General features: G+C 37.1%; 1 protein-coding gene across 3 annotated transcripts in view; it reads right to left on the bottom strand.

The window, feature by feature from the left end:
• The window catches only part of kiaa1522 (KIAA1522 ortholog), a 148,937-nt gene that overhangs the window by 74,351 nt on the left and 47,066 nt on the right, over positions 1-27,520 (bottom strand). The window contains exon 1 of one of the 3 annotated variants that reach the window (XM_039739526.1): positions 19,315-19,508. The exons of the other annotated variants lie outside the window; for them this stretch is intronic. Within the exon in view, the coding sequence (XP_039595460.1) occupies positions 19,315-19,402 (88 nt within the window). The 5' untranslated portion in view covers positions 19,403-19,508. Of the gene's footprint in view, positions 1-19,314; positions 19,509-27,520 lie in introns of those variants that run through there. 3 annotated transcript variants of the gene reach the window in all.

Raw genomic sequence — 27,520 nt, forward strand, 5'->3', positions numbered from 1 at the left:
CCATTTTTTGAATTCATCACCATGACACATTGGCTATCATTAACAGGTGTGTCATCAGCGTAACATTATTTAAGCCAGCTCCACACATGTATCAGTATCTACATTTGTGGATACAAATAATAGCCTTTCTCTGCTGTACCTCTTCATTTTGAACCTTTTGCTATTCAGAGCTTTGCTTGGATTGTACATTTTGATTGTCTGATTGCTTATTAGGCATTGCCGCACCTTAATCTTTCTCACAGGTTTTCACCCATTCAAGTTTTTTGATGTAAACTTTCATCTCCAGGTCCATAGTAGCTCCTAGTGCTGTCATCTATTCTTTCTGTAGCAGACTTTCTTGTAGGTTAACAGCATAAAGAATATACTACTTGTTCTATTTTTTGTCTTATTTGCAGACACCTGTTCCCTGCATGATGTAATTGTTAGATAAATATATGAGAATTTATTTATTATATGGTCAAAGTAAAAACAGAAAATATCCTGTGGGAAATGATGATATTGGGGGCAAACCGTTCTTAAATGTGATGATGTTTCAACTTTTTTGATCTCATCAAGGATGAAATATTTTAAGTGTATCAAAGCAAGTACTGTTGCCCGCAACATGCAAGATCTGTATTTTGACACAAGATGTGAGGTTAGGAAGTGCCTGATGAGCTGATATCACAGAAAGCTCTAGACAGGAAATGTGCACATCTGATCCTACTACAAGTACAATATGTGTTTTATTCATGGTCTTTTTTGAAACCAACTGTGTGCCTAAAAACAGAATTTGTAAAATAAATAAATCTATGTATTTAAATCTCAGAGTAGCAATAAAGTCAACAGCCATCTAAAAGCACTCCTAATCAAAAATATGCAATAACAGAATTAGTATTATCATACATTTAAAATATATAGTGCTCCCTACAATCTTGAAATGGCATATATTTGTTTCAAAATCTGGTTACAGAATAACAAAATAATAAAAGCCAGCAACATGGATGATAAAATGAAAAGGCAACTTGGCAGGTATTACAGACCCTTAATATTAGCAGATAAAGACACAGCTGCTTAGTCAAACACACTGGTAAACTGTGATGTGACAACCTACAAAACTATGAACATTTTAATCCAACATAACTTCATTATTTTATTTCATTCTAGGAAAAAATTAAATATGTTCTGTTTGTGTATGTCAAGCTAAAATAACAACCTCTCAACAAAAAGTCAGTGGTTTCAATTTTTACTATGGATTCCACTAATGATTACAAAATGAATGGAACCCAAAAGAGCAAAATAAAAGAAATGTGTAAACACCTGTTAATGTTATTACAAAAGACAGATTATTTTTTACAATTTATTTTTACTGCCAAGATTACCTTAACACTAGAATTACCAGAGCCTACAAGAAAACTTGTAAATCCGGCCCACCTTAAATCCATTCGCACCTCTCTGTCAACGTCTTTTGTCCTGTAAATGTGCCGATTAAGACAAGCAGCAAGCAGCCTGCTATTCCATCCCCTACTGTCGCAGAACGTTCACTAAGTTCTCCCAGCTCATGCCTTGTTTGATTATCTGGGAGTGAACTGATGGAGTTTTAGAGTGGAAATAATAGATCGTTACTTGGAACACATGCATTTCATGTGTGTTCCGTTTCTACAGTAATCTGTGTAAACACATTGCTAAAACAGAAACGTTTTCATATTTTAGTAATAAATGTTACAAAATGTAGGCATAAACTATAGAATGTGTGAAACTTGAAGTCCAAAGATCAAATAAATACTTTCACAAAAGTTTCAAGGACAATACAACAGCTTCTGTGGCATAGTGGTAAGACTTGCTGACTTGTAGTCAAGGGGCCACCGGTTCGTTCCCGCCTGCCTCCTATATTTGCCGTTTTCAGTAGTGAGCTGCTCTTATTGTTATTATTATACAGTACACACATACATTTGGTTTGCGTCTGTAACAGACCGTGTACATTTATAGTACTGTACTTGTAAAAGGTAACCTTTTTTTTTCACTTTTATTCTCTCACTCACAATCACGATACATGCTACCGCCCTAGGGATCTGACGTTGTTACTTTTTATTTGAAACTGGGAATAACTGTAGATGTGAGTAGTGTTCTGAGGCAATGGAACTGGACATTCTCTGATCTGGAGGGATAAAAGCTGACACACAAACGCTGGTGAATCTTCCTTCTTCGTATCTCACCGTCACTTTATTTTTTTTTATTCAGTTTTATTGAGTGTTCCTGCTCACGCAGAATTAGTATGCACCTTATGGTGTATGATGTCAAAAAAAAAAAAATACAGACGTAGGTATATATGATCTTTTAAAGAAATCATTTTATGACCTGAATAGTACCAATCAAAAAACATCATCGCACTTATGCAATATTATTTGAAAATGAACAGCGTCAGATCAGGTGTGAATTTACACTGGCGCTGTTACTTAGAGTCAGATCAGGAGAGGTGGAGTGGGGGGTGTTAGAGCGTGATCGAGATTGAGAGAATAAAACTGAAAAAAACTAACTTTTACAAGTACCATAAATTTATACCCAATGTCCCATATATTTGTCTCTTTCTTTTTTTCTCCGTGCTGCAAAAACCGTCTTTCCTACATTTACGATGTGTGTACCTGTTGGAATGCGCACACTTTTCTCTATGCTCCAGCAGTGCACTCCCAGATAATCAAACAAGGCATGAGCTGGGAGAACTTAGTGAACGTTCTGCGATTGTGGGGGATGGACTAGCAGGCTGCTTGCTGCTTGTCTTAATTGGCACAGTTACAGGACAAAAGACACTGACGGAGAGGTGTGAACGGATTTAAGGTGGGCCAGATTTATGAGTCTTCTCGTAGGTTCTGGTAATTCTAGTGTTAAAGACAGTTTGGAATAGGACTGGGAACTGAAGATGATGTCTTGTAATAAAAGACGAAGATCAAAAGGTCAAATACATCAAATAATCAAACAAAAATGGTAAAACAAAACTTTTGATGATAGGAGAAAGGAAAATAATTTCTTGAAAGCTAACACATAAAATCAAACTCGCAAATCTTTTAAAAGAGCCTATAATCTTGAATAATGAGCAAGTGCACAGCTATGAAATTTTATACCATGACTGATGGCCTCAGCAGCAATACACAAAACTGTTCCACAATGGGAACACATGTAAAAGTGAAATCGTGAAATCAGTAGCACGGTAAAACTCAATTTATTTTAACTGCATTTGTTTAATCCAGAAACAATGGCAGGAATGAATTCAGAAACCCAGACAATCCATAGATGGAAATAAATTGTCTGAAAATAGGCTTAGAAATTTAAGAAAAAAATGTATAAAAACTGGGAACACATACGGAAACTTTTTAAGGTAAATTTGTGCACAAATTTTAGAAAGTTTTTCTTCACACAGAAAACCATAGATACATGGAATAAATTACCAAGTATTGTGAGTAGAATTTAAGGGACGTTCTAAACTCCACTTAAAATTTACTTTGGATGAATTAGGTGGATAGGATTGGCAGGTTATGCTGGGCTAAATGGCCTATTCTCATCAAAATGTTTCTATTATTTTAATAAGAATATTCCATTTATTCAATCCTATATGTATTTTCTCAGCCTGTGATTTTTTTATATAATCTTAGGAAGCCTGCGGTGGGTTAGAGCTCTGCCCGGGGTTTGTTTCCTGTCTTGTACCCTGTGTTGGCTGGGATTGGCTCCAGCAGACCCCCATGACCCTGTAGTTAGGATATGGCGGGTTGGATAATGGATGGACAGATGGATGGATCTTGGGAAGCTGAAGCATATCCCAAAAGCAAGAATGAGATACCAGTTCATCACAGGACAAAGTCACTAATTCTTTCCTATATAATCATCCACACCAGGACAATGCAAACAGTCAAACTGTATGTGTCTTTTAATTAGGCATTGAAAACCAGTGTCCAACTGAGGGACACTGTAATACTATGGAAATTGGTTTGCTCCTTATTGAATGGCTACCATCCTTATGTACTTTTATGTTGCAGTAGTAGATTTAAAACTGTGCTTGAAAGCTGTGAGGGAATCATGTAACCAGTTTCCTCTGTGATTTCCAGTCATATAATCTGGCGCCCTTTAAAGGCAACAAACTTCAGCAACTTCAGACATCAAGATTAATGTGCTCTCTAACTAGGAGTCTTATTGCACCCTGTAGTGAGATGATGGGTAAAGAACACAAGTATTTTCAACTAGAAGCATGTTCACCAGCCTGAAGTGATCTGGTGTTCTTTGAACACTTCACAGTGTAATAAATGTAAGTAAAATTCAAGCTGGCTTGGGGCAAAGGGCACCTTTGTCAGGATTTGCCTTAGGGTGAAGTGCATTATATATATTTTAATTTAAATTCAATAGGATGAATGAGTAGCCAGAATTTAAATCACAGTGATACATATGATGTTGGAGAAGATATAAGGAACCTTGAGGTGTTTTTTATAAAAAGAAAAGGCATTATATTATGGAGCTTCAAAATGTGCCAAGTGCAGTAAAGTATTATTGGGCATCATTCGACAAAATATTTTATGGTAGAAATAAGTGTTTAATTGCTTTAAAGTGTTGTTTTTTGTTTTTTTACAAAACCTTCCAACTACTATACACAGTATATACTGTGTGTGAAAACAGCAAAATACTAATAACCAATAACAGAATTGTGAATGGTTTCACCGATCCTGACCTACAAATATTACACTTCATGAACTTACACCATTGCAGATCATCTTAGCTAAGCCATCCTATACACTGAAAGCTTTGACGATAGTGCTGGCGTGTCTTGGCTGTTCTGAATGTATCTGCCTCCTGTGCTCTGCTCCAAGAGTTCAGGAACGATTCGTGTCAGTACAGAAATTCAGCACTGTTACTGTCTGCTGTAAATCACTATTTTGCAATCAAGGTAAATAGAATGACCTCGTCTCAGAAACACAGCAATTATATACTTGAATCACTGTTTTCAGGACATGTCCTAGCATGCTGGTGTTAGTTTCATTTAAAAGGGGAATCCAAGCAACTTTAAGTGGTAAACTGCATTTCAAATAAAACTGATGTTCAGCTTAATTATAGCATATTACGACAGTCCCGAAGCTTAGACGAAAGTTTTGTTTAAAGCAATAACTCCCTCGGTGGCTGAGAATCAGGCATTAAATGGTGCAGAACCGAGGCAGAACTCCAGCTGCCAAAACACTGCTGTCTAGGTCCCATTCACCCTCAGACAAGTACTATGTGCACAGGATGGCTCCCAAGGAGACTGAATTAGCTGAAGTTTTAATTATTCGGTGACATTCGCTGTTATCATTGTAAGTAAGGGAGTAATAACATTTTCTTAAAAGGAGCTTTATTTCTGCACTTAGTTCTGGTAACCCTCAGGTGACATGTTTTCATAGCTCTAAGCCTTCTGAACATTTACAACAAATTAAATAATAAATCTCCTACTGATGCATAAAGTGTGGAAAGATAAACATTGATGTGGTGATATATAAGTACTGGGGATTCTACATAAGTATTGGTTGAATTTAGTACTGTCTTGGTTTACCTTTTTTCTTTGTTTCCCTTTCCCTTTTTGCACATTTTCTGGTCTTGAGTAATGTAATTTAGTCCCACCATGTTTTAGATATGGCTGGACTGACAAATAAAAAACTTTGAACTTGAATATTTTGCCCCTTCCTTTCTTAAAATCATACCATATACTCGACATGGGAATAGCAGCCACCATGTGAATATGGATAGTGCATGTAGTATAAATTCTATACAGGGATCAAGTGGTCCAAAAACTTTAGGATGGTATTGCTGCCTTCTATATCATTTGTGATAAAATCCATTAAATATTTATCTAGTTTTTTGTTTTTTTTATTGAATCATCCATAAACAATATGCACATAGGCATGACAGAATTCTACATTGGGTGCAATAAAGGCCTAAATAAAGAGGATACTTTCTGGGGGTTACAATTTGCTTTTATGTCAGAACCAGCCTTCTTTAGCTTGGACTGACCACATTAACCTAAATGAAATTTATTTTTAGAGAACAACTTGCTTCAGGCAAAAACACCCACTTTTTAACACAAGGCTCAATATTCAAGGTTGTAGAGGTTCTCAGAGAATCAACTTCTTCCAACATAAACGGCTCATATTACCCACCGCTAAATATCACCGTTTGTGATAGCATTTTGTTTTTTTCTATATCTTAGTATATGAATCTCTTTAACCAGACCTTTTTAAGCAGAGTCAAGTGAAACAAAGATTAATACCTACCCATTCAATGCCTGCAATTAAAAGAACAGATACCATGCAAACCTACCCTGAAGGATATTATTAGATAGGCTGCTCTTATAATTAGGTGCTTTGCTATGGGATACACAAAACACATGGATACCACAGGCAAGGAAGCAGAAAAGTGGAAGCCACATTTATAACCCTGACGCAGCAAAATGCGTAGTCATTTGGGGTTAGTCTGTTGGGCAAGGTGATGTCAAGGGTGAAATGTGTTTGAACAGAGATTCATTATCATCAGTGTGTTCAAAGCACCTTATGACAACCAGTGTGCACTGAAAAAAGAAAGTAAAAGAAAAAAGACGAGTGCAGTCAAAAGGAAAACATTAAAGTCAACAGTCTTCAAAGCACATCTCTGCCTAAAGATGAGATGATAACATTTATTTTGCAGAGGACGGGTCACAGGGAACACAAAATAATGTAAGAGGAAAACTTTGTCCACAAAGACCATATTCTTACAAAATCTATGGGATCAAACATAGGGCACTCTTGCTGTACCAAAGTCTTTTCTCATTTTTAAGAATTGTGTCAGTTAATGTTATTGTTTGTTAGTAAGTCCCAATCTTTTCATTTACATAATGTTCTTTAACATTAGCATCATCATTGACATATACACTGTTCCACCAAAATCATGGATATCTGCATAAACCATAGTTCAGTTTTGAAAGCCCAAGGAGAGATTGTGTAGTCTAAGAAAGAGGGATTCCTATGAAATTTTTTTCCCTGAGATTGATATTTTTTCATCTTCTTTTTTCTTAGGCTCTATCTATCTATCTATCTATCTATCTATCTATCTATCTATCTATCTATCTATCTATCTATCTATCTATCTATCTATCTATCTAATATTGGAAAAGTTCACGTGTGTGTGTGTGTATTTGAATGTACAGTATATCATTAATGGTGTGTTTATTTCAGTTGCGTTTTATATCCTATAAATTGAACTTGAACCCTATGGAAATTAGGCTGATGCCACATTATCTAAAAAGTAAGTGGAACTGAGTAAAGAATAACCAAGTAAGTAAGCAAAGCTGAACAAGCAGGATATAGACCTCAGACTGGCCTTAATAATACATTCTGACATGCTCTGTACTTGCCAGTAAAAATTAATGTTGGAACACAGAAAATAATGGCAGTTTTTATAAATGCATACCTGAACATTAGAGGAGAGTTCATTACTCAGATTCAGGATGAATCACTGTTTGCAGAGGCACAAAGAGCTATTAATTCACATAATTTACATTGAGGGCTGGAACTGCCTAATGTGTTATCCTAAGATGGGTGCTTGAAGCAAAATTGCCCAACGCCAATTTGTTATCATCGTTTTTACACTCAAGGGCCCATCTATAGAGGGATCTGAAGCTTTATTTCTTTTGTCTGATTTACACTCCAAGAGCAATGAACCTATTTTTACAATTAGCTATGCAATTCTTTGTGTGTGTCTCTTTTTAGTTGAATTGTTTTCTATCTTTTCACTGTTTTCTAAGGAGCTGTCATTTCCTTTCTACCAATTAGCTTAAAAACTTGTATTTTTTAAACATAGTTCCCGAAGTTCCAAAATTAAGTTCAGTACTGACCCCTAACAGTTCAGATTGCTATGTGCTACTGTATTCTATTAGCTCCAGATGCTGCTACACCCCATTTGAGTGTAGCACAGCTTGCCAGATATTCATACAGTGTGAAATAAAATATTTATTTCATGTTCATGTCTGCATGTGTTTTATCAAGTAGTTGTCATTACTGTGTGCATCATTGTCACACAAGCATGTATAGTACATGAACTCACACTCTGGTGCTTTAACTGGAATGGATTGTCGTGCTCTAGGGAAATCTATGCGATTGACATCACCCAATGTAGTAGCAGACGCTTTGAGAAAAAAGAGCATTTTCTTTCAATTGTTTGAGTTAAAATATCATTAAATGAATAAGATCAACTTAAATGTCCCTTTGGAACCTTATTATTATGATGTGGCTCTGTGATGGCCTAGTGCTTCTTTAGGGCCTGTTTCCTGCCTTGCTTCAAGTGCTGTCAGGACATGCACCAGCAACTGGATTTAAAGAGTTAGAGAATGTTCTTTCATTATATGATGTATTTGCTTAACACATTTATCTGTGGCAAATTTGTGAAGGAGCTACAGGCAGGAATTCTACCACCAACCTTAGGGTTTTAAATCCTATGTCTGTGCAACTGTGCCACACTTGAAAAGAGCATTTATCATTCATATGGAAACAAGGAGGTTTTTTTAAGAATAGAACATTACTGCTGTAGTGATTTGAAAGTTTTTGTTCCATTATGATTAAAAGTGCTCTCCATCATTACAATTGAAACTATGAACTTCAATCTTACAAATAAATTATTATACAATGGTAAGTTTTTACATTTATACATTTTTTTTTTCAGTTTTAACATTTGTTTGCTTTTATAAGGTTAATTTCCTGTTTTCTGTACTTGTTGTAAATGCCTGCCTTTTGCCACCTTCCATAATTCTGGAATGGAGGAAGAAGTTTAGGGAAGTAGATGCAGTAGATGGTGGATTTAAATATCTGCTTTTTAAATGTATGTACTGGTATATAAAATATATCAATATTTTCCAACACTTTTCTTTACATCCTTTATTTGTCTTTCTCTTATATTTTACATACCAGAATAAGTTGATATAAATGACTGTTTCATGCTGTCTTAAACTGCATGGCTACCAGTCAGGTACTGGCACTGCAATTTCTTCAATTCAAACTACAAAAGTATGACATCCTCTTTTACAGCTAGCTGTATTTGTCTCATATATTACAATAAAACCATATTGGCTTCAAACAGTTAGATGTAACACATCTGGAGGCAGTCCACATATAATTAAAAGTGTAAGAAATATTACCAAGCAAATTTGTTTCATCTTAGAAAGTTCACATAGTCCATTAAAAATTAACTTACTGAAGTGGTGGAAGATGGTGGAACGATTACATTTACATTTATAGACATGGAAGGCAATTTTATTCAAAGTCATTTACAAGAAAGGTCAACATAATTGAGTAAACATTAGTCTGGAGGACTGTTTGGAAACTAGTGTTACAAACAAGGTTATAAAATTGATCATCATAAGTTAAGGGTTCAGAAAAAAAATTCAAGCTAGTTACACGTCTTTAGTCAGAACAGCTTATCAAAACCATTATCGATCAGAAGAAATTCACAGAACTAGAAAGTCTTCAATGGCTTATTAAACACATTGAGGGAGACGAAGTGGGCAGCTTGTTCCTCCTAGCCCCTAGGTAGGTATAAATTAAATGCCAAGCAGTTATGACAATGAATAATGTCGTGAATTAAATTCTCAGCCTGTTACCTTAGTTCTTTCTCAGCTTTTGTTTTCAATGATACACAGTGTCGAGACACCCTGGAAGAACATTACTCCAGCTAGTCAGTGGTGCGTAAACATTAGTGATTTCACTTTTTTTGCTTTCCTTTTAATAACTTGCCTATCTCATAGAGTTTTCTTGATGAAAGTACAAACACCTACAATTCTGTTTCTGTGCTCCTCTCAGTCCAAAATAAACACAAAGAACAAAGAAGGCTCAAAGAGTCAGAATTTTTGCCAACCCTAGATAAGCCTTGGAATTTCAATTTGGGGCAATAAAAGTGTGGAAAGATGTACTGGTTCAACAACTCTCACTTATTTTGTCACATTTAAAATTATGTAAACACCTTTTATGTGTCTGGTAAAGAAAAAAAATGTCTACTGCCAGTGGAAATTCTTGAGTAGACTGTTATAAGAGAAATCGCTCAACCTACATCTCACTAGGAAACTGTTTGAAACAAAAATATCTCAGTTCTGCACACTTGAATCACACATTTTTAGCACTTTTTTAAGGTTAACTACATTATAAAGAATTCTCATTGCCCTACAAGAATAACGTACCTATTGAAAATTGAAATACCTTGATAAAAATGTTATTGTGAGATCCTTTTGTTCAGCTTAAGGTGAATAACCATTGGAAAATGTTTATCTTATTATAGAAAGAAAAAGCTTATAAATCAAAAAAATCAGTTGTTCCAGTTAGATGGCCTGCATTCAAGAATCCTTCATCTCAGACTAATTGATTTATTTAAAGCATAATTTTTACTTGGGTCGGGGTAGAATTTTGGTTTGTTAAGCTTGACTTGATTGTATGGAATGTTATTTGCTTCAAATTAAAATCAATAAATAAAAATATTGAAAAAAAGTCATACTTTTTACATTAGTCTTCTCCTGCACTGCATGAGAGAGATGACACCCAAGTAAAGTCGTCTGTGGAATATTGGCATTTGCGTCACACAATGGTGAACTGTATGCACAACAATTTCTTCTCTGAAGTTAAGCAATACTATACTTAATGTGAATTATTTGACCCAGGGGATATTTTAAGATCACAGCAACTGCTATGGTCACATACAGAAAATAAATCAAAAAATAAAATAAAGAGGAATGTTGTCGGCTCTCAATTATTTTTTTCCAGGCAAGTTGGTTGTTACTGCACCCATTTCATGTGGCAATCCTTCCACTCCAGGTTTCTGTGTTCACAGTTCAAATTGTACCTTTAAGAAACTGAAGCAGTCAGATACCATATTTTTCAATCTACATTTTGTTGATTTTAAATTAACATGTAACAGTCTGCTCATTGCTTTATCTCATCTAAAGTCATATTCTGTCTCACTTCTCTAAGACGTATCAGTTGGATAAGTTGTAGCCTTACATTAGTGCAAATAAGTGTATGTGAAGACCTAAGGTTGGAGCTTAATAGAGAAAATCTTTTTTATATATTGTTAAAAAAAAGTTTTCTTTTGTATTTACAGAGGTAAAACATCTTTTATAGGCCCAGCAGTATATATAATTTTACCTACAGTATATGTAAAATGATCTCTCCATTTATTAGCACACTTAACCCAGTTTATGGTTCTGGGTATCCAGTTTATATTAGATGTTGATACAAGATCCTCTCCTGGAAGGAGTCAGCTCTTTATTGAGTGCCAGTTCATTGCAAGGAATGCAGTCCTGGAATGAAAGGGTAACCACAGTAGGAGAGAAAAACCCCAATAGACACAGAGAACACAGAAACCGCAATTCAGATTTCTGCAACACTCTTCTGAGCCTATGTTGTTACATTATGGTTACCAATAAACCAAATGAATTTCCTCCAAAAATTTATATCATGGCTGTGGTTGAGAAACATTTAAATGGAAGTAGTTAATGTGCAAACATATTAGAATATAATGTCAGTGGACTAAAATGACAAATAAAATTAGAATATTCAGTGTTATGCCTTTAAGTGCTTTCTAATGACTTCAAATAATTCCAGATAATGGGTAAGTATAAAGAAGAGACACCGAAAGTCATTGCTGGAGTTAACATTTAAAGGTTGAAGAGCAACAATTAAAATTACTAATATATTAATAATACTGTGCCTGCTCACTATTAAATGAAAGCTGTGATGAGGTTTATATAGAGTTTACAAGCAAACTGTAGCTTGAATTTCTATGGCCTAGCCAATTTTGTGAGCACATGTTTCTGAAGGGTACTGTAATTTTTTATACAGACATTGGTTTCTGTCTATAGTGTGCAAGCCATGGCTCAGAATGTAAGTGTATCTTCAGAATAACAGGATGCAGAGAATAATAAAAATTGTGCATACTTCCAAATCCAGTTGAATGTAAATAATCAAAGAAATATGAAGTTAGATGATTTATGCAGATTTTTCCTTCCAAAATCCTGCTTTTATCCAAATTACTGTCTTACCGATTTTCAGCAGAAAGGAACTCAAGTATCACCTGCCAGCTGTTTAATAATCTGAAAGGTCAGTAAAATTGCAAATGTGACTGTGGACACCCTCTTGGGTAAAAGATTATGCAGCTAAGAGCCGTAAGTAAAAGAAGCTCTAGGGGAACAAAAATAGACAGCTGTTGTGCATAAGTTTGTATTAATTTATCATAAATTCAGAGTTAACAAATTAGCCTGTTAAATGAACTACAGTATATAAAGGGTGTAAGCTTTAAAAGTGTAAAGTTGTAAACTTAAGACCAAGACTGCTAAAAAAAAAAGTCAGCTTAATTTGGAATCTTTCTGATAAGGCAAGTACTGAACAAATTAAATATGAATTTTTAAGCTAAATCAAAGACAAAGAAGCTTCATTCAAGAAAACTTCTGAAGCTATGACATGTGATTTTTCTTCCAGCTTCAAAGAGTTGTAAGTTTAGCTGATATTTATTACTATTAATGTCCTGCCCAAAGATACATTCAGGACATAAACTTGTTCAGCTCTTTAATGCCATTCAATTATTATCTTCATTTAAATCCTGCCCATCTATTTCACTTAATTTCACTTATCACGATTGATTTTGGTTGCTGTCTTTTAACTGTCAATATTTAGTTTTTACAACTTCTTTCACCAGATTTTCACCTATTCCAACACAGTTCTTCTTTCAATGTAAAAAAAGAATTCTAAAATAACTGTCTCTGCTCACAATTATCTAGACATGTTAATTTCTCTTCCAGTCTTATGACTTGAGCCAGTCTCTGCTCCACATCTTGCAGACCTATTCCTTCCTTATTCAGTCTATTTTAACTATAAAAAATTAAGAAAGATTGCAAATACAGAAAAGCATCAATAAGTGAAACTATACCAGCTTTACAGTAAATAATTTAATATAACATTTTAATGATGTTAACTATAGACAAATTAAAATTCTTTGTCCTTAACTTTAAAACAAAAAATAATAAAGCAGACTGGGTAGACATAACAAGAAATTAACAAGAAAACAAGGACATACCTTAAGTAGAAGTGGTTAAATGTTTATATACAATTTAGATGTGATCTTAGACACTCAAGTCACCTTTCTACTAACACCAGAAACCACAAGAGACTAAAGCTTGGTTCCAAGTATTTTTAGTGTTTTATGTGGCAACGCTTAAACAATCTAAGATGGTGCTGTGGTGACATCACTTCAGATGAATACAAATTTAAATAATCTAAAAAAATCCAAAACCAAAGCAAAGCTTTAAAGAAAGTATTACCTGTGAATTGATTACTTTAAAAATAAGTTACAGTTGCACAGAGTGATGTAGTGGTTAAGGCTTTGGACCTCAAACAATGAGATTGTGGGTTCAAATCCTGCTACTGACACTGTGATCATGAGTAAATCACTTCACACCAGCTTTTTATTTTTTTTGCACATCTCTTCATTATTGACCATCATTTTATAGTTACATTAAACACTTCCAGCAAGTCTTTGTCCTCTGTCCTCTGTTCACCAAATTTCATACTACATTTTTCATAAATGTTAATTAACACTTGTATAAAATAGTGTTGAAAACAACGCATAGAACTGAACCAATCAGTGACTTTGACACCATTACAGCAATGTTTCAGTCAGCAATAATTCAACATAAAGACTGGGAACTGATGGAGCTGCAAAATTGCAGAAATGTTTGGAAAAATTATAACACACCTGATTACTGGTGCCACTGAAAACCTAACTTATTCTAATGATTTACAATATTTCTATAATCACTACTTTCCATCTAAGTAATGTAGCAACCTGACTATGGTAAAGAAAAGGTAGTTCATTCAAGGAGAGTTGACTACAGCAGTGCTTTTTTGCCTGGCAGTTCAAATGATTTGATTAATATTCTATACATAATTTAAAATATTACAGCAAGAATATTAAACATAGTTAAGGGAAAGTACCCAGAAGGAAAGTGAAAGGGGAAATCACCAAGAGATGTAACGATGTGTTACTTGTTGTAACAATAACATCATTGTGGTGCTACTTTGTTATTGTATTTTTATGGTTACAGCCATACTGTTGATGGCACATTGCCTATTGTTAGGCACATGATTTAATGCTAGTTCTTGTTATGATTCTGAAGTTCTATACATTTTTGTTGAATTTTACAATTTTCTTTTCACGTTTTCACATATTTTTTCTGTGATTTTGAACTGCATAGAATTTCTCTGAATCTTTGTTTTCCTATTGTAGTTTTGTTTTAGCCTTTTGAAATTTAAATATAATCATCACATGACCATATATAAGGTAGTGCCACAATTGACTCATTGTCTAATATTGGGGATCCACTCTGGAATTTTTGTGGAAAGTACAGGATAGGTTTCCTAGTAAACGAGCTAGCAGTTGTGTTACTGACTCAAACTGGTTCCCGTTCTGGTTGTCTAGTTTTTTGATTTTGACTTGGCATGTTAATTACTTATGTTTAATCTCCTGAACTGTCATTCTCCACCCTTTCATTCTGACACTTTTCCATCTTTTGGCAGAACAAGGTTGTTTATGTTCTCATTATGTTAACATGATTTTAGATGGAGTCCAAGCTTTGGATTGGTTTCCTTGCTTCACCTCTCTCTTATTATAGTGGAATCCAAAAGGTGTTTTCCTGAACATCCTAGTGTTAGGAATCTCTGCTTTGTATTTTTGACTATGACTTTAATTTTGAATTTCTGGTTTTGCAATCTATTGCAAATATTGAGTCTTCATGGTGTGTTGCGAGCAGCTGCTCCACTAACCTTGATTCCAGTCTTCTGATAAATGTTATTACATCCACTTTTTTATTAGTTTCTTATGCTGCACCCTTGCACTTGCTCAGTTTACTTACGAAAGCTTACAAGTGTATTTGCCTTTTACTAAGTCTAATTGAAATAGTAATATGCATTTTGTAGTACACATATATGAAAATGTGAATTCAGAGTACCGTGGACCCCCATCTTTTATAACAGTGGTGAGAAAACATCACTAACCAGACCAACATTATATCACATTCTAAGCACTCTAGCATTAGTCATTGTCACGGTATATAAAACAATCTAAAATGGTGCTGCTGCGATATCACCATCAGAATAATAAGATATAAACAATTAAAAAAAAATCTAACAACAAAATGAACTGGAATTTAAGTACTCAAAATCTATATTCACCACAGTAAGAAATCTAACTGTATAAGTTAAGTTGTTAGATGTTTACGTTGGCTTCCAGTTATGTTTAATGCAGATTTTAAAAGGTTTTCAATATAAACATAAAATCACGATTTCACTCCTTCATAGTCGACTCATGCTCATACCCCTTACAGTACACTGTTATCACACTTTTTTTACAATTTAATGGATAAATAATAATTAGAAAAAGAAGCAGAATCTTTCAGCTGGAGACTAATTTTACAGTAATGGCAGAAAATAACATTCTCAAAATCATTTAATTCATCTAAGGATCACAGTCCTGGTCTGAAAGCACTGGAACTAAGGTAGGACCGAACCCTGGTCACAACGTCATTTAATTGAGAGGCCCATTAATGCTTATAGGTCAATTTGTAATCTTAAGGGTTGCAAGAATTAAAGGTTTGTCCATAACAGTAGATGGCAGCAAAGATATCCACTATTTTATACATGGTTCCCAGCAGCATATCATAATGTCCAGGTAATTCAGGAGCTGCCTGGCCATTTAAAAGGAAGGCAGAAACAGATAGGCAAGGTACTTGGTGGGTTCTAGAAGGATAGTCCTGGTAGCACCACAAGCCATACATGACCCCAGAGCTTGTTCCCAGAAGTTCTAGAAGTAATATCTTGATGATGTTTGAAACCCCTTACGTCATTTGAAGAAGAGCTGATCAAAGATTGAAGCAAAGGTGGAAAAGAGAGTGTGTAGCAGAAAAGGGCATGGGAGGGGAGAAGGGAGTGTTTAAAACTATTGTGCAGAGTGAAAGCTCTACCAATGAAAAACTTCAGACAGGATATTAAGACCTAGTGAGAGACACAAAAGGGTTATATAACATAGCATACTTCTGGTAAAGTTGCTAGTAGAGTTATTCATATTGCTTTTTAGTAATTGTGGTAATAATTGTAATCCACATCTACTAAAGCCGCTGTCACATTTCATGACTTTTCCAGTGAGTTTCAGTTGTAGCCTTTAATTATATAAAGTTATTGAATCTGGGGCAGTTGCATTGTGTTCATGTGACTGTCAGTTGTATAGTATGATATCCCAGAAACTCAGTCAAGACAGTCTACAACTTTTCCTAAAATAATTGAACAGATTTTATATTGTCTTAAGTCATATGGGTGGGCCCTTGTGTCTCTGAGAGATAGCCAGAAGTACAATGTAACGGCAATTCATCTGCAAGGAAAGACGGAAAGTTTATGTTTCACAAACAAAGAGTGGCTAACCTATCTGAAGGCTGCAGTTAACTCACCATACATAGAATGCCAGGCAGCATATAATTGCCTGTCAGAATGGGGCAAGCTCAGAAAACTTTGGAAACTCAAAACTGTGCTGAAAGACCAGCTTGAAGTTGTATAAGAGGTCATCTGTTGCAGTTTCTGGTCATATAATTTACATCCTTAAGTTGACACGATCCAGCAGCCACAGTCATTAAGTTTAGCATCTCCTCTGACTAAAAGCTGTAGAATGTACAACCCCCTTAAGTGTTTCCTATTTTTGTAGTCTTAGTGTTCTCTACTACATTAATCATGTTTTCCTTGCTGTCCTTGCAATGAATCTCATAGTAAATGAAGAATATTAGCATCTCCCTGTAGTGTAATGCTGAATATACCAGGAGTGTTAAAGTATATGTGTGGATGGTGTTGGTTTTAGGTTTTATATTAACTCACTTTTCTCCTTATTTTCAGTCATCTGCTGTCACAAAAAGTTGTAAAATGATTAGCCTTCTTTGAGTGCTGCTAAAATACATTAGGACTTTGAAATGGCCTTTGAACAAACTGCTTCTATAAAATAAAATTATATCTATGTTTACAAAAAAGGGACTCAGTGCTTGGAAGAAAACCCATTTAACCACTCGGTAATTATCAGTATTGCTTCCTGTTAACGGGATCATAATTATATCATTTAAACAAAAGAACAAGGTTACGACTGTAGTCACAAAATAGCTCCAGACATGATGTTGGAAAAGACTTGTGTTTCTTCTGAACTAAGCGCAGATTAATCCCTAGAGGAAAGAAAGAAGCATGATTGCCAAGTAAGCCACCATCAGCAAAAGCACTCATTTGAGAATGTTCAATTAATCATTTATTTTCTGAATTTGTTCCCTGTATTCCACTTACATGGGATGCTAGAGCCTAACATGCCAGCTTCAGGCACATCAAAAGGAACCCACAGTAAAACAGGTAATAGTTTATCCAGGATACAGCCACACACAGAAATAATAATATGTTACCAATTAACACGTCTTGCAGGTGGGGAAAAAAACACAATAGCCAGAGAAAACTCCTATATTCACAGAGGGAAAGAACAAGGAATTCCACAAGGAATTGATACTAGTTCTCTAGAACTGTGAGGAAGCATCCTGAGCCAGAAGTCAGACAGAAATCTAAGAACTGCAAAAGGGCAACAATCACTGTTTCCTTTATCTTTTCATCTTCTGCTGCATTGAATAGTTACATGTCCTTTGAGGTTCTGTAAAATTCCATTTTTTATCTAATGAAAGCAGACTTTCTGTACTGTATGTTGTAGTAAGTGTGACTCTAACATCCCATTCCCTGAAAGGTTTACCCATAGAATCCTTAGTAACGCTTCTCCTGTGAAACATGACATAACATGGAAACAAAGCATCATCTTATTTTGAAAATGGTGCAGAAAGATGTTACCCAATTTGACACCACCACATTTAACAAAATCCCCAAAGATATCTATAAATTGGCATTAACAAGTAGTGATGAAACTGTTATGAAGCGTTTAAAGAATTAAAATCTGCCTCTGCAAAACATCCACTAACGAGGAAGCAAGAAACATGAAGGATTTGCGTTGTTTTAAGCACACAAATTGGATGAGTGACATGACTTGGTACCTACTGTATGAAGGAGGAATTGTTACAACTCGTTTTGCTGATGATCACTGAATGCTAGTTTACTCATTCATTCAGAAACTAGAAGCAATTGCCTCTCAGAATGACAAATGGCAGCAGTAGATGTCTCCTTATGCTCTGATAGTAGGGTTTCCAGAGGCTATTCTTATAGTCATTAACTATATTTGCCTAGAACTGACAGAACAGGGGTTCAAATGTTGTAACAGAGTCTTATTGCCAAAAGTGCTAGTGGCTAAATGTGCTTTCTATTTTCAACACACATCAACCTTCAACATGGATGTGTATTTTGTGGTCAACATACTTTATATTTGAACCTCAAAGCTGCAATTACTGGGTTGGCTAAACAGTTATAAAGTATGATAATATTCTGATGGAGTGTGTACATCTAGCTGTCAAGAGATAAATTCTGTTCGAAACAACTGTATTAAAATTACAAAGAGAGCTCAAGAATGCTGCATGTGTATATCCACTCTGTGGGCTTCCTTTCTCTTTTTCTTTGCATTGTCCACATATGCAGCATTTTTGTGGAGTTGTTTTCTTTACATTCCTACAAATATAAACATGCGAGATTATCAAATCAAAGTAGTTGCAGATGGGCTAGCGTCTGGTTTATATGAAAGCAATAAAAATAAGATTTTGAAGCCAGAATTTTCCCTCAGACAGTGATAAAGAGAAAACAAGTTTCAGCGAGTACACAAAGCTTAAGGCAGAATGCTAAAGCAGGCATTCCCTAACAAACACAGTACCTAGGGAAACCTGTCTGACTGCTTTAGTCAATGTTTAAAAAAGAAAAGGAAAAAGCCTGAACAGCTTTACTGGATACAGACCTCCTCACAAATACACCACGTCCTTATCTCAAGTTCACCTTGCTGCTCCCTAAGGAGCCTCACAAACCATCAGCAGATTAGGCACAGTAATCAATATCCAGAGATGAGGCACACTAACATTATGCCATTCTTTCTTTTAGCACCCGACCTCTGGTTATAAGACACAGTTCATTAGCCGTGCCCACATTACTTATTTGAATAGTGTGATAACAAATAACAGAGTTCTATTTAATAAGTTGCTCTGTAAACCTTGAGCCCACATAAGCATCACTCCTGTGAGCACTTCCAGAGCTTTCACATTTCCACAGCCTCTGCAATAAATAAACAGTACATGCAATGCTAGACAACTGTAGAAAGGAAGCACACTACCTGCTTTAACTTTCTCTGCACGTCCAAAATGCCAGAAGGACTTGGGTTTCCCATTTCGTGGTGCCTTCTTGTGGTGCGCATTCCCCATATCGAGCTCCTGCTCCAAATCCCCGAGTCTTAGAAGTTAACAGACCCATATGGCTGCTACATTGCTGCATGTGTTCAAAGATACTGTACCTGCTCTGTTATGGCCAGCCTATGAATGGTGGGCGTGTGCCAGTAACAGACTCTCTCACTCACTCTCTCTCTCTCTCTCTCGCTCGCTCACTCCCTCCCTCCCTCTCACTTTATTTCCCTGCTCTGAAGCTTAAGTAGCAAAGCAATCTGATGGGTCTGTACTTCACTGCACTCCATTTGTTGCTCTTTTATTTCTCCTCTCATTAATTTACATTGATTAATGTCAGTTCATTCTGCTTAATGCCTTTGACTGCTCAACCATAATGTCTTATTGCAGTTAGAAAATGAGGATGTCAAGAAAATGGCTACTAGCGTTGCATTCTATAATACATATTAACAAGAATATACATGTTTAAAGGAGAAAGACACTGAATCCACATTTGTGTAAAGTTCTCTATGTTCTGATTTGTAATATATTGTATAATTTTAATGTGTATTATTTTTAGACTAACACATTAGGAATGATGCTTATAATTGTCGGCAGTAAAATATGGGGATTTCTCTGTTGCTCCAAAACTAACAATAAATAGTGAAAAATTAACCACTTTTTTAACTGTTTATGAAAACATTTAATATTTACACAGTTTATGCCTTTCTTTAGCAAATGTAATATTTCAATGACTCTTCATGAGCATTAGTAGTGCCTCTGTTATATTCGTATTACATTGACAAACCTAGTGTGTGAGATGACATAAGTTACCTCTCCATTACCTCTCCAGATGAAAGCAGAGATGCACACAAACAATTTGAAGCCACATCATGAAAAACCACAAAGCTGAATGAAGACTGAAAGACTACCACCCACTTACCGATTTGTATAAAGCCCCCTATTGAGTGTAAGTCATTAGGTGAGAGATCAAACAAGGCTTCAAGCTAGACAATTACAAATGGTACTCAGTTTAAAGCCTAGTATGGAAATATATTAAACTGTAAGATTTTCTACCTATTTCTGAAAAAAGAAAGGTTAGATTTGTTCAATTTTAAAGAGATAGTAGCATTTTGAAATCCAAGCCACGTTTTTCTAAGATCCTCTAAACAGTCCCTCACAAACCTCACTTACTGACATATCATAGAAAAACATGTTTATGAAGTTCAGCTATATATTGACTTTTTTCCAAATGAACATTTTTTTTTTTTGCCTGTCAGTTCACTTTGTAAAGGGCCATTTAGGACAGGAAGAATCTGGAGATTTCAAGGTGAGGGCCATGTTCGACTAGTAATACTTGCTGATAATGGCACCAGAGACTCATGACTTGTTGTATACTGTTCAGACATGCATGTAAGAATTTCATTGTACTCTGTACATATGATAACATTTTGAACTTGAACCTGAATTTGCCTGGTACATCAGATATTTGTTCTCTGAAGGAAGTCACATTTTGCCTCTGTATGAAAATCTACAGTTCATCAAAATGTGATAGTATCTGATTTTAACATTTGCAGTTTTTTTTTTGTTCCAAAATTAACAGCTTTGGCTTCCTTGCATCAAGCAAAGTTTTGGCAATCTTTGAAGGAAATCTTAAACACAGTCACGCCTTTATCTGTGGTGTTAGGACAGAAAAGGATGAGTCATGAGGCTGTGTTTAGCTGCAGAAAATTCGCATGCTAATGTTCATGCTTGCATAATTGTGTGTTGCTGCATCCTAGACTGTTCTGTAGTCATATACACAAGCCAATGCTTGGAATAAGCAGGTTGGAAAATGAATGGGTTCTTCTTACTTAATTAAACATGTTTCCAGAATCAAATAAAAAGAAACATTGAATATACCATATGAGTCAAAAGTTTGCACACAAACACACAGAAATTATTATATTTTTGATGGAAATGGATATAATTTTTTATTGAGATAAGATTAAATTGATTTTAAAACTACAAGACATCGCTATTGTTGTTAATAACATATTTTAGAAAGCTATTCTTATTAGCCATTTCACAATGTTTTCTTATGTGAGCAAGAAAAAGTGTTTTGAAAAATGTGAATTCTTTTTAACCCGTAGACCTAAAGTGCCACTTTGTCAAGTAGTTTCCATCTCAAAAGTGATCCTAATCAAAGGATAACTTCTAATATTTAATAAACTAAGCTTGTTGCAATTTTATTTTACTAATCAAAAAGGTTTAAACACTATACTAAAGAAAAGAAGTGATTGTTGGGACAAGTTTTGCTCTTCATTAACAAAGCCCAGCTTGTTACTGTTTCCCGAGAGATATTGTTTAAAGTGATATAGGCGTGGAGCTCTAAAGGGATGATATCATCAGCAAGAGCAACTGTGGTTAGAATTCTGACATCTGGATTATAATATCTGAGAATGTAGTTTAAATTGTGAAAGGTAAATAGGAAGAAACTCGACAGAAATGGATTCAAAATGTTAGTCACTTGGGTGTGAGTATTTCATAAGGACTGTTGTTACAGTTGTGGTGGGCTGGCGCCCTGCCCGGGATTTGTTCCTGCCTTGCGCCCTGTGCTGGCTGGGATTGGCTCCAGCAGACCACAAGCAGTGCACAAGCTTTGCATCAAACAGTGGTGCAAAGAGCAAATACGAAGGATTACTGAATAGTGAAGAGAAGTAATATTATGAGATAAACTTTCTACAGAAATGGACAAATGTTCCTAGAGTGCAAATGAAAAAAGACTACTAGCCCAAGTGCTTGTTCCCAGCTTTGATGCAGTGCATTTTCTTGGTAATGTTGAAAGCACTCATCCTTTTTAGAAGGGTGCCTGTCCATTGCAGGGCGTTCACAAATAAACACGCCGGGAATCTCTTACAGTGGATTTATATTCACCAGTTCATCTGAACTACTTGCCTTTTTAGTGATATGAAAGGAAAACCAGAGTACCTGGAATAAATCTCATACACGTTGGAGTAAGTATTTGTGTAAAAAACTCATGCAGTTAAAATAAATATTTTAATGGTAATATAATTACTGTTATTTTTACTTTTTTCTTATTACCTAAATAACTGAAGGCATCTGACATTATGGAGTAAAAGGATAAGAGTAACAGGATGGTACCATTTTCTGCTGCTTTATAAATAATATTGAGAAACAATACAGCACCACAATTACAAGATAAGGCCTATCCAAACTCAACTTAATGATTACTCATTTATGCCGTAGTATTCAGACATATTCCCCCATCACTGTGAATGTCCTGTGGTAACCTCCATGTGCCTGGGCACTGGAATAATTCTGATGAGAACTGCCCATTCACTATGAAAAGCTCATCAGTCCTATTCACCTAATTTTTGCTAAATTACATTAAACTGAGTTTTGAAGGACCCTAAAAGAATGGTAGCTCTGAGGCTAAGTATCTGCACTGGTATCTGGAAGGTTGCCAGTTCAAATTCCTGTTAAGGAAAAAAGAGATCTTACTCTGCTGGGTCCTTGAGCAAGTCCCTTAACCTGCTATTGCTCCAGGGGTGCTGTACAATGGCTGACCCTGTTCTCTGACCCCAAGGGGTATGCGAAAACTAACAAATTCCTAATACAAGAAATTATATAATGTGAAATAAAGAACAAAAAAACGGCCTACTTTCTACCACACTACTTTGTAACATTCCATTCTTGTGAGATTTTCTACTGTATGTTAAGAAAAACTTTCCTATATTTGTGCAAAACCTAGTCATGACCATTCTGAGGTATATTCATCAGCGTAAAAGAAAGTGGCCTTCCACCTCATTTGGAAAAGTTATTTTTCTGTGTTGACTTCCTGGTTCCTGACTTTCTAACCAGGACTTGGGATTCCTCTTTTGTATTTTGCTTTATTTAGTTATGTGGAATACAATTGTACTATTGATAAAAAATACAAAATTACATAGAAAGATTAAACTTTAAACAAATAGTGACCCAGCCACGAAATAAAGCCAAACCCTGGAGATGCAAGATAACATCACTATATGTTATGCTAACATGCCACCTCTGTGACATAATGGTTTCTGAACTCAGGTGTTCAAAAATATTTTCTTGTAGTATTGTAAATACATTTCAAAATATGTTATTATAAAACACCGAGAATAAGTCATTTAAATGTAAAAAAAAATACAGACAGTCATCGATTTACAACCATGTTCTGTTCCAACCAACCAATTATAAGGCAATCTGAACGTAACATGGACCAGTATATGTATTCAGAAATTACCATATGTATAGTACTGTATAAAAAGTTCCCTAAGTCATATTGTTTGTTTTATAACCTTTTATTATCATAATTTTTAGCACACTATGTAGATCTTCTATCTTTTTTTATAAATTAGTTTAAGTATAACCTTTTTCTTATTATAACCATTGTCACAGATGGCCGGGATTCTTACCCGGCTGGGACACCTCTTCGCTGGAAGAATTGGGGGAGCAAGCCTGGTCAGAGCATTACCTTCCCCAGGATGATAGATGGCAGTGCCCACAGGTTGCAGCAGTGCCTCAGATTCCCACAGGGCTTCATGGGAGATGTAGTTGTCTATAGCCGTTGGGATCCAGAGGTGCTGCCAGGGGAACTTCAGCTGTTCCTGAGCCCGTGTGGGTGGTTCTTCTGCCAAACCCAGAAGTGCTGCCGGAAGTGGAGCACCCTGAAGCACTTCCGGGTGCCTTATATAAGTGGCCAGCGGACAGTATTTGGTGAACCAGAGTTGGGTGGAAGGTGGGTGAAGTTTGCCGAGGAGGAGTGGAGAAGAAAAGAGAGAAAGAGAAGGAAAAGAGGAATATTGTGCTTGTGCATTAGGACTGTGTTGTGGGCTCATGGGATCGGAAAAGACATTCTCCATGAGTGAAGAAAAATAAAAGCACTCATGTTTTTATAAGTGTGCCACCTGTGTCTGTCTGTGTCGGGTTGGGTGGCAGGCAGATCCCCTAATGGTTTGTCACACCATATAGCATAACCATTTTCTTAGTTCTCTACAGTACAATATTGTTATAACCTTTAATAGAGATTGTAGAAAATATAAGAGCAGAGACCTACTCAGGAGAACCAGAATGGGACCTGTGTGAACCTCAATGTACCTGTGTCTCTAAATCTGAGCCCCATCGCCACACTGCAGAGAAAACACCGGGCACTTCTGATACATAGCGGCAGTCTCTCTGCGATGACAAAGGGATTTGTGGGGAGAAAGAGAGGAGGGGGTAGTGCGCTGTTGCTAATCCTGTGGCCTTTTCCATACAAGAGTGGTAATATTGAACTGATTTAAAGTGCCAGTTTTATTCGATTTCAGTTTTTGCTCGTCACTTACTGTTACCACGACAATTACTTAAACTTTAGACTATTCTAACCTGTGTACACAGGGATGTCCTCCAGTATAAGTCCGCCTCCTGCTATGTCAGCTGGGGGGAGTAAAATGACTCTCAGTAGCGGTTATGAAAAACTCTCTGTTCCCGGTGATACTTGGCCAAGACTGGTCAAACAGTAAAAGTGGTTTAACACTTACCACCCCTAAACAAACACTGGGCCTAGTAATGGACACTGAGAGTGTGTCCTCAGCTGCCTCTGTGCCGTGTTTACAGCCGAAGAAGAGATGGAGTTCGGCTTCTAACAGTGACATGGAAAACCCCGGGACATCGTGCACTGATACGTCATCTCCTGATGCCACAGCAGCCCTAGAGGAAACCGCACTCCTTGAGGTCGCCTCCAATCTTTTCACACAACTGCGCTTTCAATTTAGGCAGACTCTGGCTTCTTTTAAAAGGGAGTAATGGAATGATGATTCCCTTAAATTTGTGAAATTTATGCCACAAGGTCCTCACTTGTGTTAAATAATGAGCTTCTCTATTGGGCAGCTAAACAAAAGGGGGAGGTATGGTCCCTGCTGTTAGTCCCATGGACTTACTGGTGACAAGTCTGTGAACTGGCACATACCCACCTCCTGGGAGCCCATCTGCACCCCAAAAAGACTCTTGAGTGTATCAAGCTCTGAATTTTTTAGCCAGGAATCAATGAGGAGATCTGCAGCTTTTGTATATCTGTTCTGGAATGGCAACTACGGCAGATTCCTAGGCGGGACTATGCTCCTCTTATTCCCCTACCTTTGACTGATATCCCATTCGATTGTATTGGGGTCAACCTGGTGGATCCCTTAGAGCCCTTGGCCAGGGCAAATAAGTATATAATGGTCCTGCTATATTATGCTACACGACACCCTACAGCTGTTCAATTGTGCTCAGCGACAACCAAAGTTATCACATGGGAATTGGTAGGGGTCTTCTCGTGAAGCGGAATCCCTAAAGGAAATCCTAAATGGATCAAGGGATGCCCTTTACATAAGAGATGTTTAGGGAAAAGGTGGTTACTGAAGATAAAATATTTAAAAACCTCAGTATATCATCCTCAAACTAATGGTTTAGTGGAGCAGTTTAATCAAACCTTCAGACAGATGCTTCGCAAGTTGGTCAGTGAGGACAGAAGGAACTGTTATAAGCTCCTCCCACTCATCCTTTTTATACTGGGAAGTCCCACAGGCCTCTACATGGTTCTCACCATTTGAATTATTATATGGACAATAACCCCGGGACATATTATACATTTTAAAAGAAGGTTGGGAGGAAGAGGCTCTTCCCTTAACAAATATATATATATATACTAATAAAAGGCAAAGCCCTCACTGACTAACTCACTCACTCACTCACTCACTCACTCACTCACTCATCACTAAACCACCAAACCGGACCTTTAACACCCTGGCTGCGCCTAGAAATTCTGTCCATAAAAGTTATGAACAGAATCTGTGACAAAGGGCAGCCCTGGCGGAGTCCAACTCTCACTGGAAACGGGCTCGACTTACTGCCGGCAATGCGGACCAAGCTCTGACATCGGTTGTACAGGGACCGAACATCCCTTATCAGGGGGTCCGGTACCCCATACTCCTGGAGCATCCCCCACAGGATTCCCCGAGGGACACGGTTGAACGCCTTTTCCAAGTCCACAAAGCACATGTAGACTGGTTGGGCAAACTCTCATGCACCCTCCAGGATTCTGCTAAAGGTGTAGAGCTGGTCCACTGTTCCGCAACCAGGACGAAAACCACACTGTTCCTCTTGAATCCGAGGTTCGACTATCCGACGGACCCTCCTCTCCAGAACCCCCGAATAGACTTTTCCAGGGAGGCTGAGGAGTGTGATCCCTCTATAGCTGGAACACACCATCCGGTCCCCCTTTTTAAAGAGGGGGATCACCACCCCAGTCTGCCAATCCAGAGGCACTGTCCCCGATGTCCATGTGATGTTGCAGAGACGTGTCAACCAAGACAGTCCTACAACATCCAGTCTTAAGGAACTCCGGGCGTATCTCATCCGCCCCCGGGGCCCGGCCACCAAGGAGTTTTTTGACCACCTCGGTGACTTCAGTCCCACAGATGGGAGAGCCCACCTTAGAGTCCCCAGGCTCTGCTTCCTCATTGGAAGGCATGTTAGTGGGATTGAGGAGGTCTTCGAAGTACTCCCCACCGACCCACAACGTCCCGAAGTCGAGGTCAGCAGCGCACCATTCCCACCATATACGGTGTTGACACTGCACTGCTTCCCCTTCCTGAGACGCCGGACGGTGGACCAGAATCTCCTCGAAGCCATCCGAAAGTCGTTTTCCATGGCCTTTCCAAACTCCTCCCATGCCCGAGTTTTTGCCTCAGCAACAACTGAAGCCAAACTGGCCTGCCGGTACCTATCAGCTGCCTCCAGAGACCCACAGGACAAAAAGGTCCTATAGGACTCCTTCTTCAGCTTGACGGCATCCCTCACCACCAGTGTCCACCAACGGGTTTGGGGATTTCCGCCGCGACAGGCACTGACAAACTTATGGCCACAGCTGCTCGCACCCTAAAGGGTATATACAGTATGTGTGTGTATATGTATGTGTGTGTGTGTGTGTGTGTATATACAGTATATATATATATATCTCTCTCTCCAGCTCTGTCCTCTTCCACCCGACATCCACTGCTGACTGGAGGGAGACGGCCGCTTATATGAGAACCCGGATGGGCTCCAGCTGCTTCCCGGCAATCAGTCATGGCCACACCCCAGTGTGGCGGAAGTGCCGGCTACGCACCCAGAAGC

This window comes from Polypterus senegalus, chromosome 17 (assembly GCF_016835505.1).
Source record: "Polypterus senegalus isolate Bchr_013 chromosome 17, ASM1683550v1, whole genome shotgun sequence".
Classification (NCBI taxonomy): Eukaryota; Metazoa; Chordata; class Cladistia; order Polypteriformes; family Polypteridae; genus Polypterus; species Polypterus senegalus.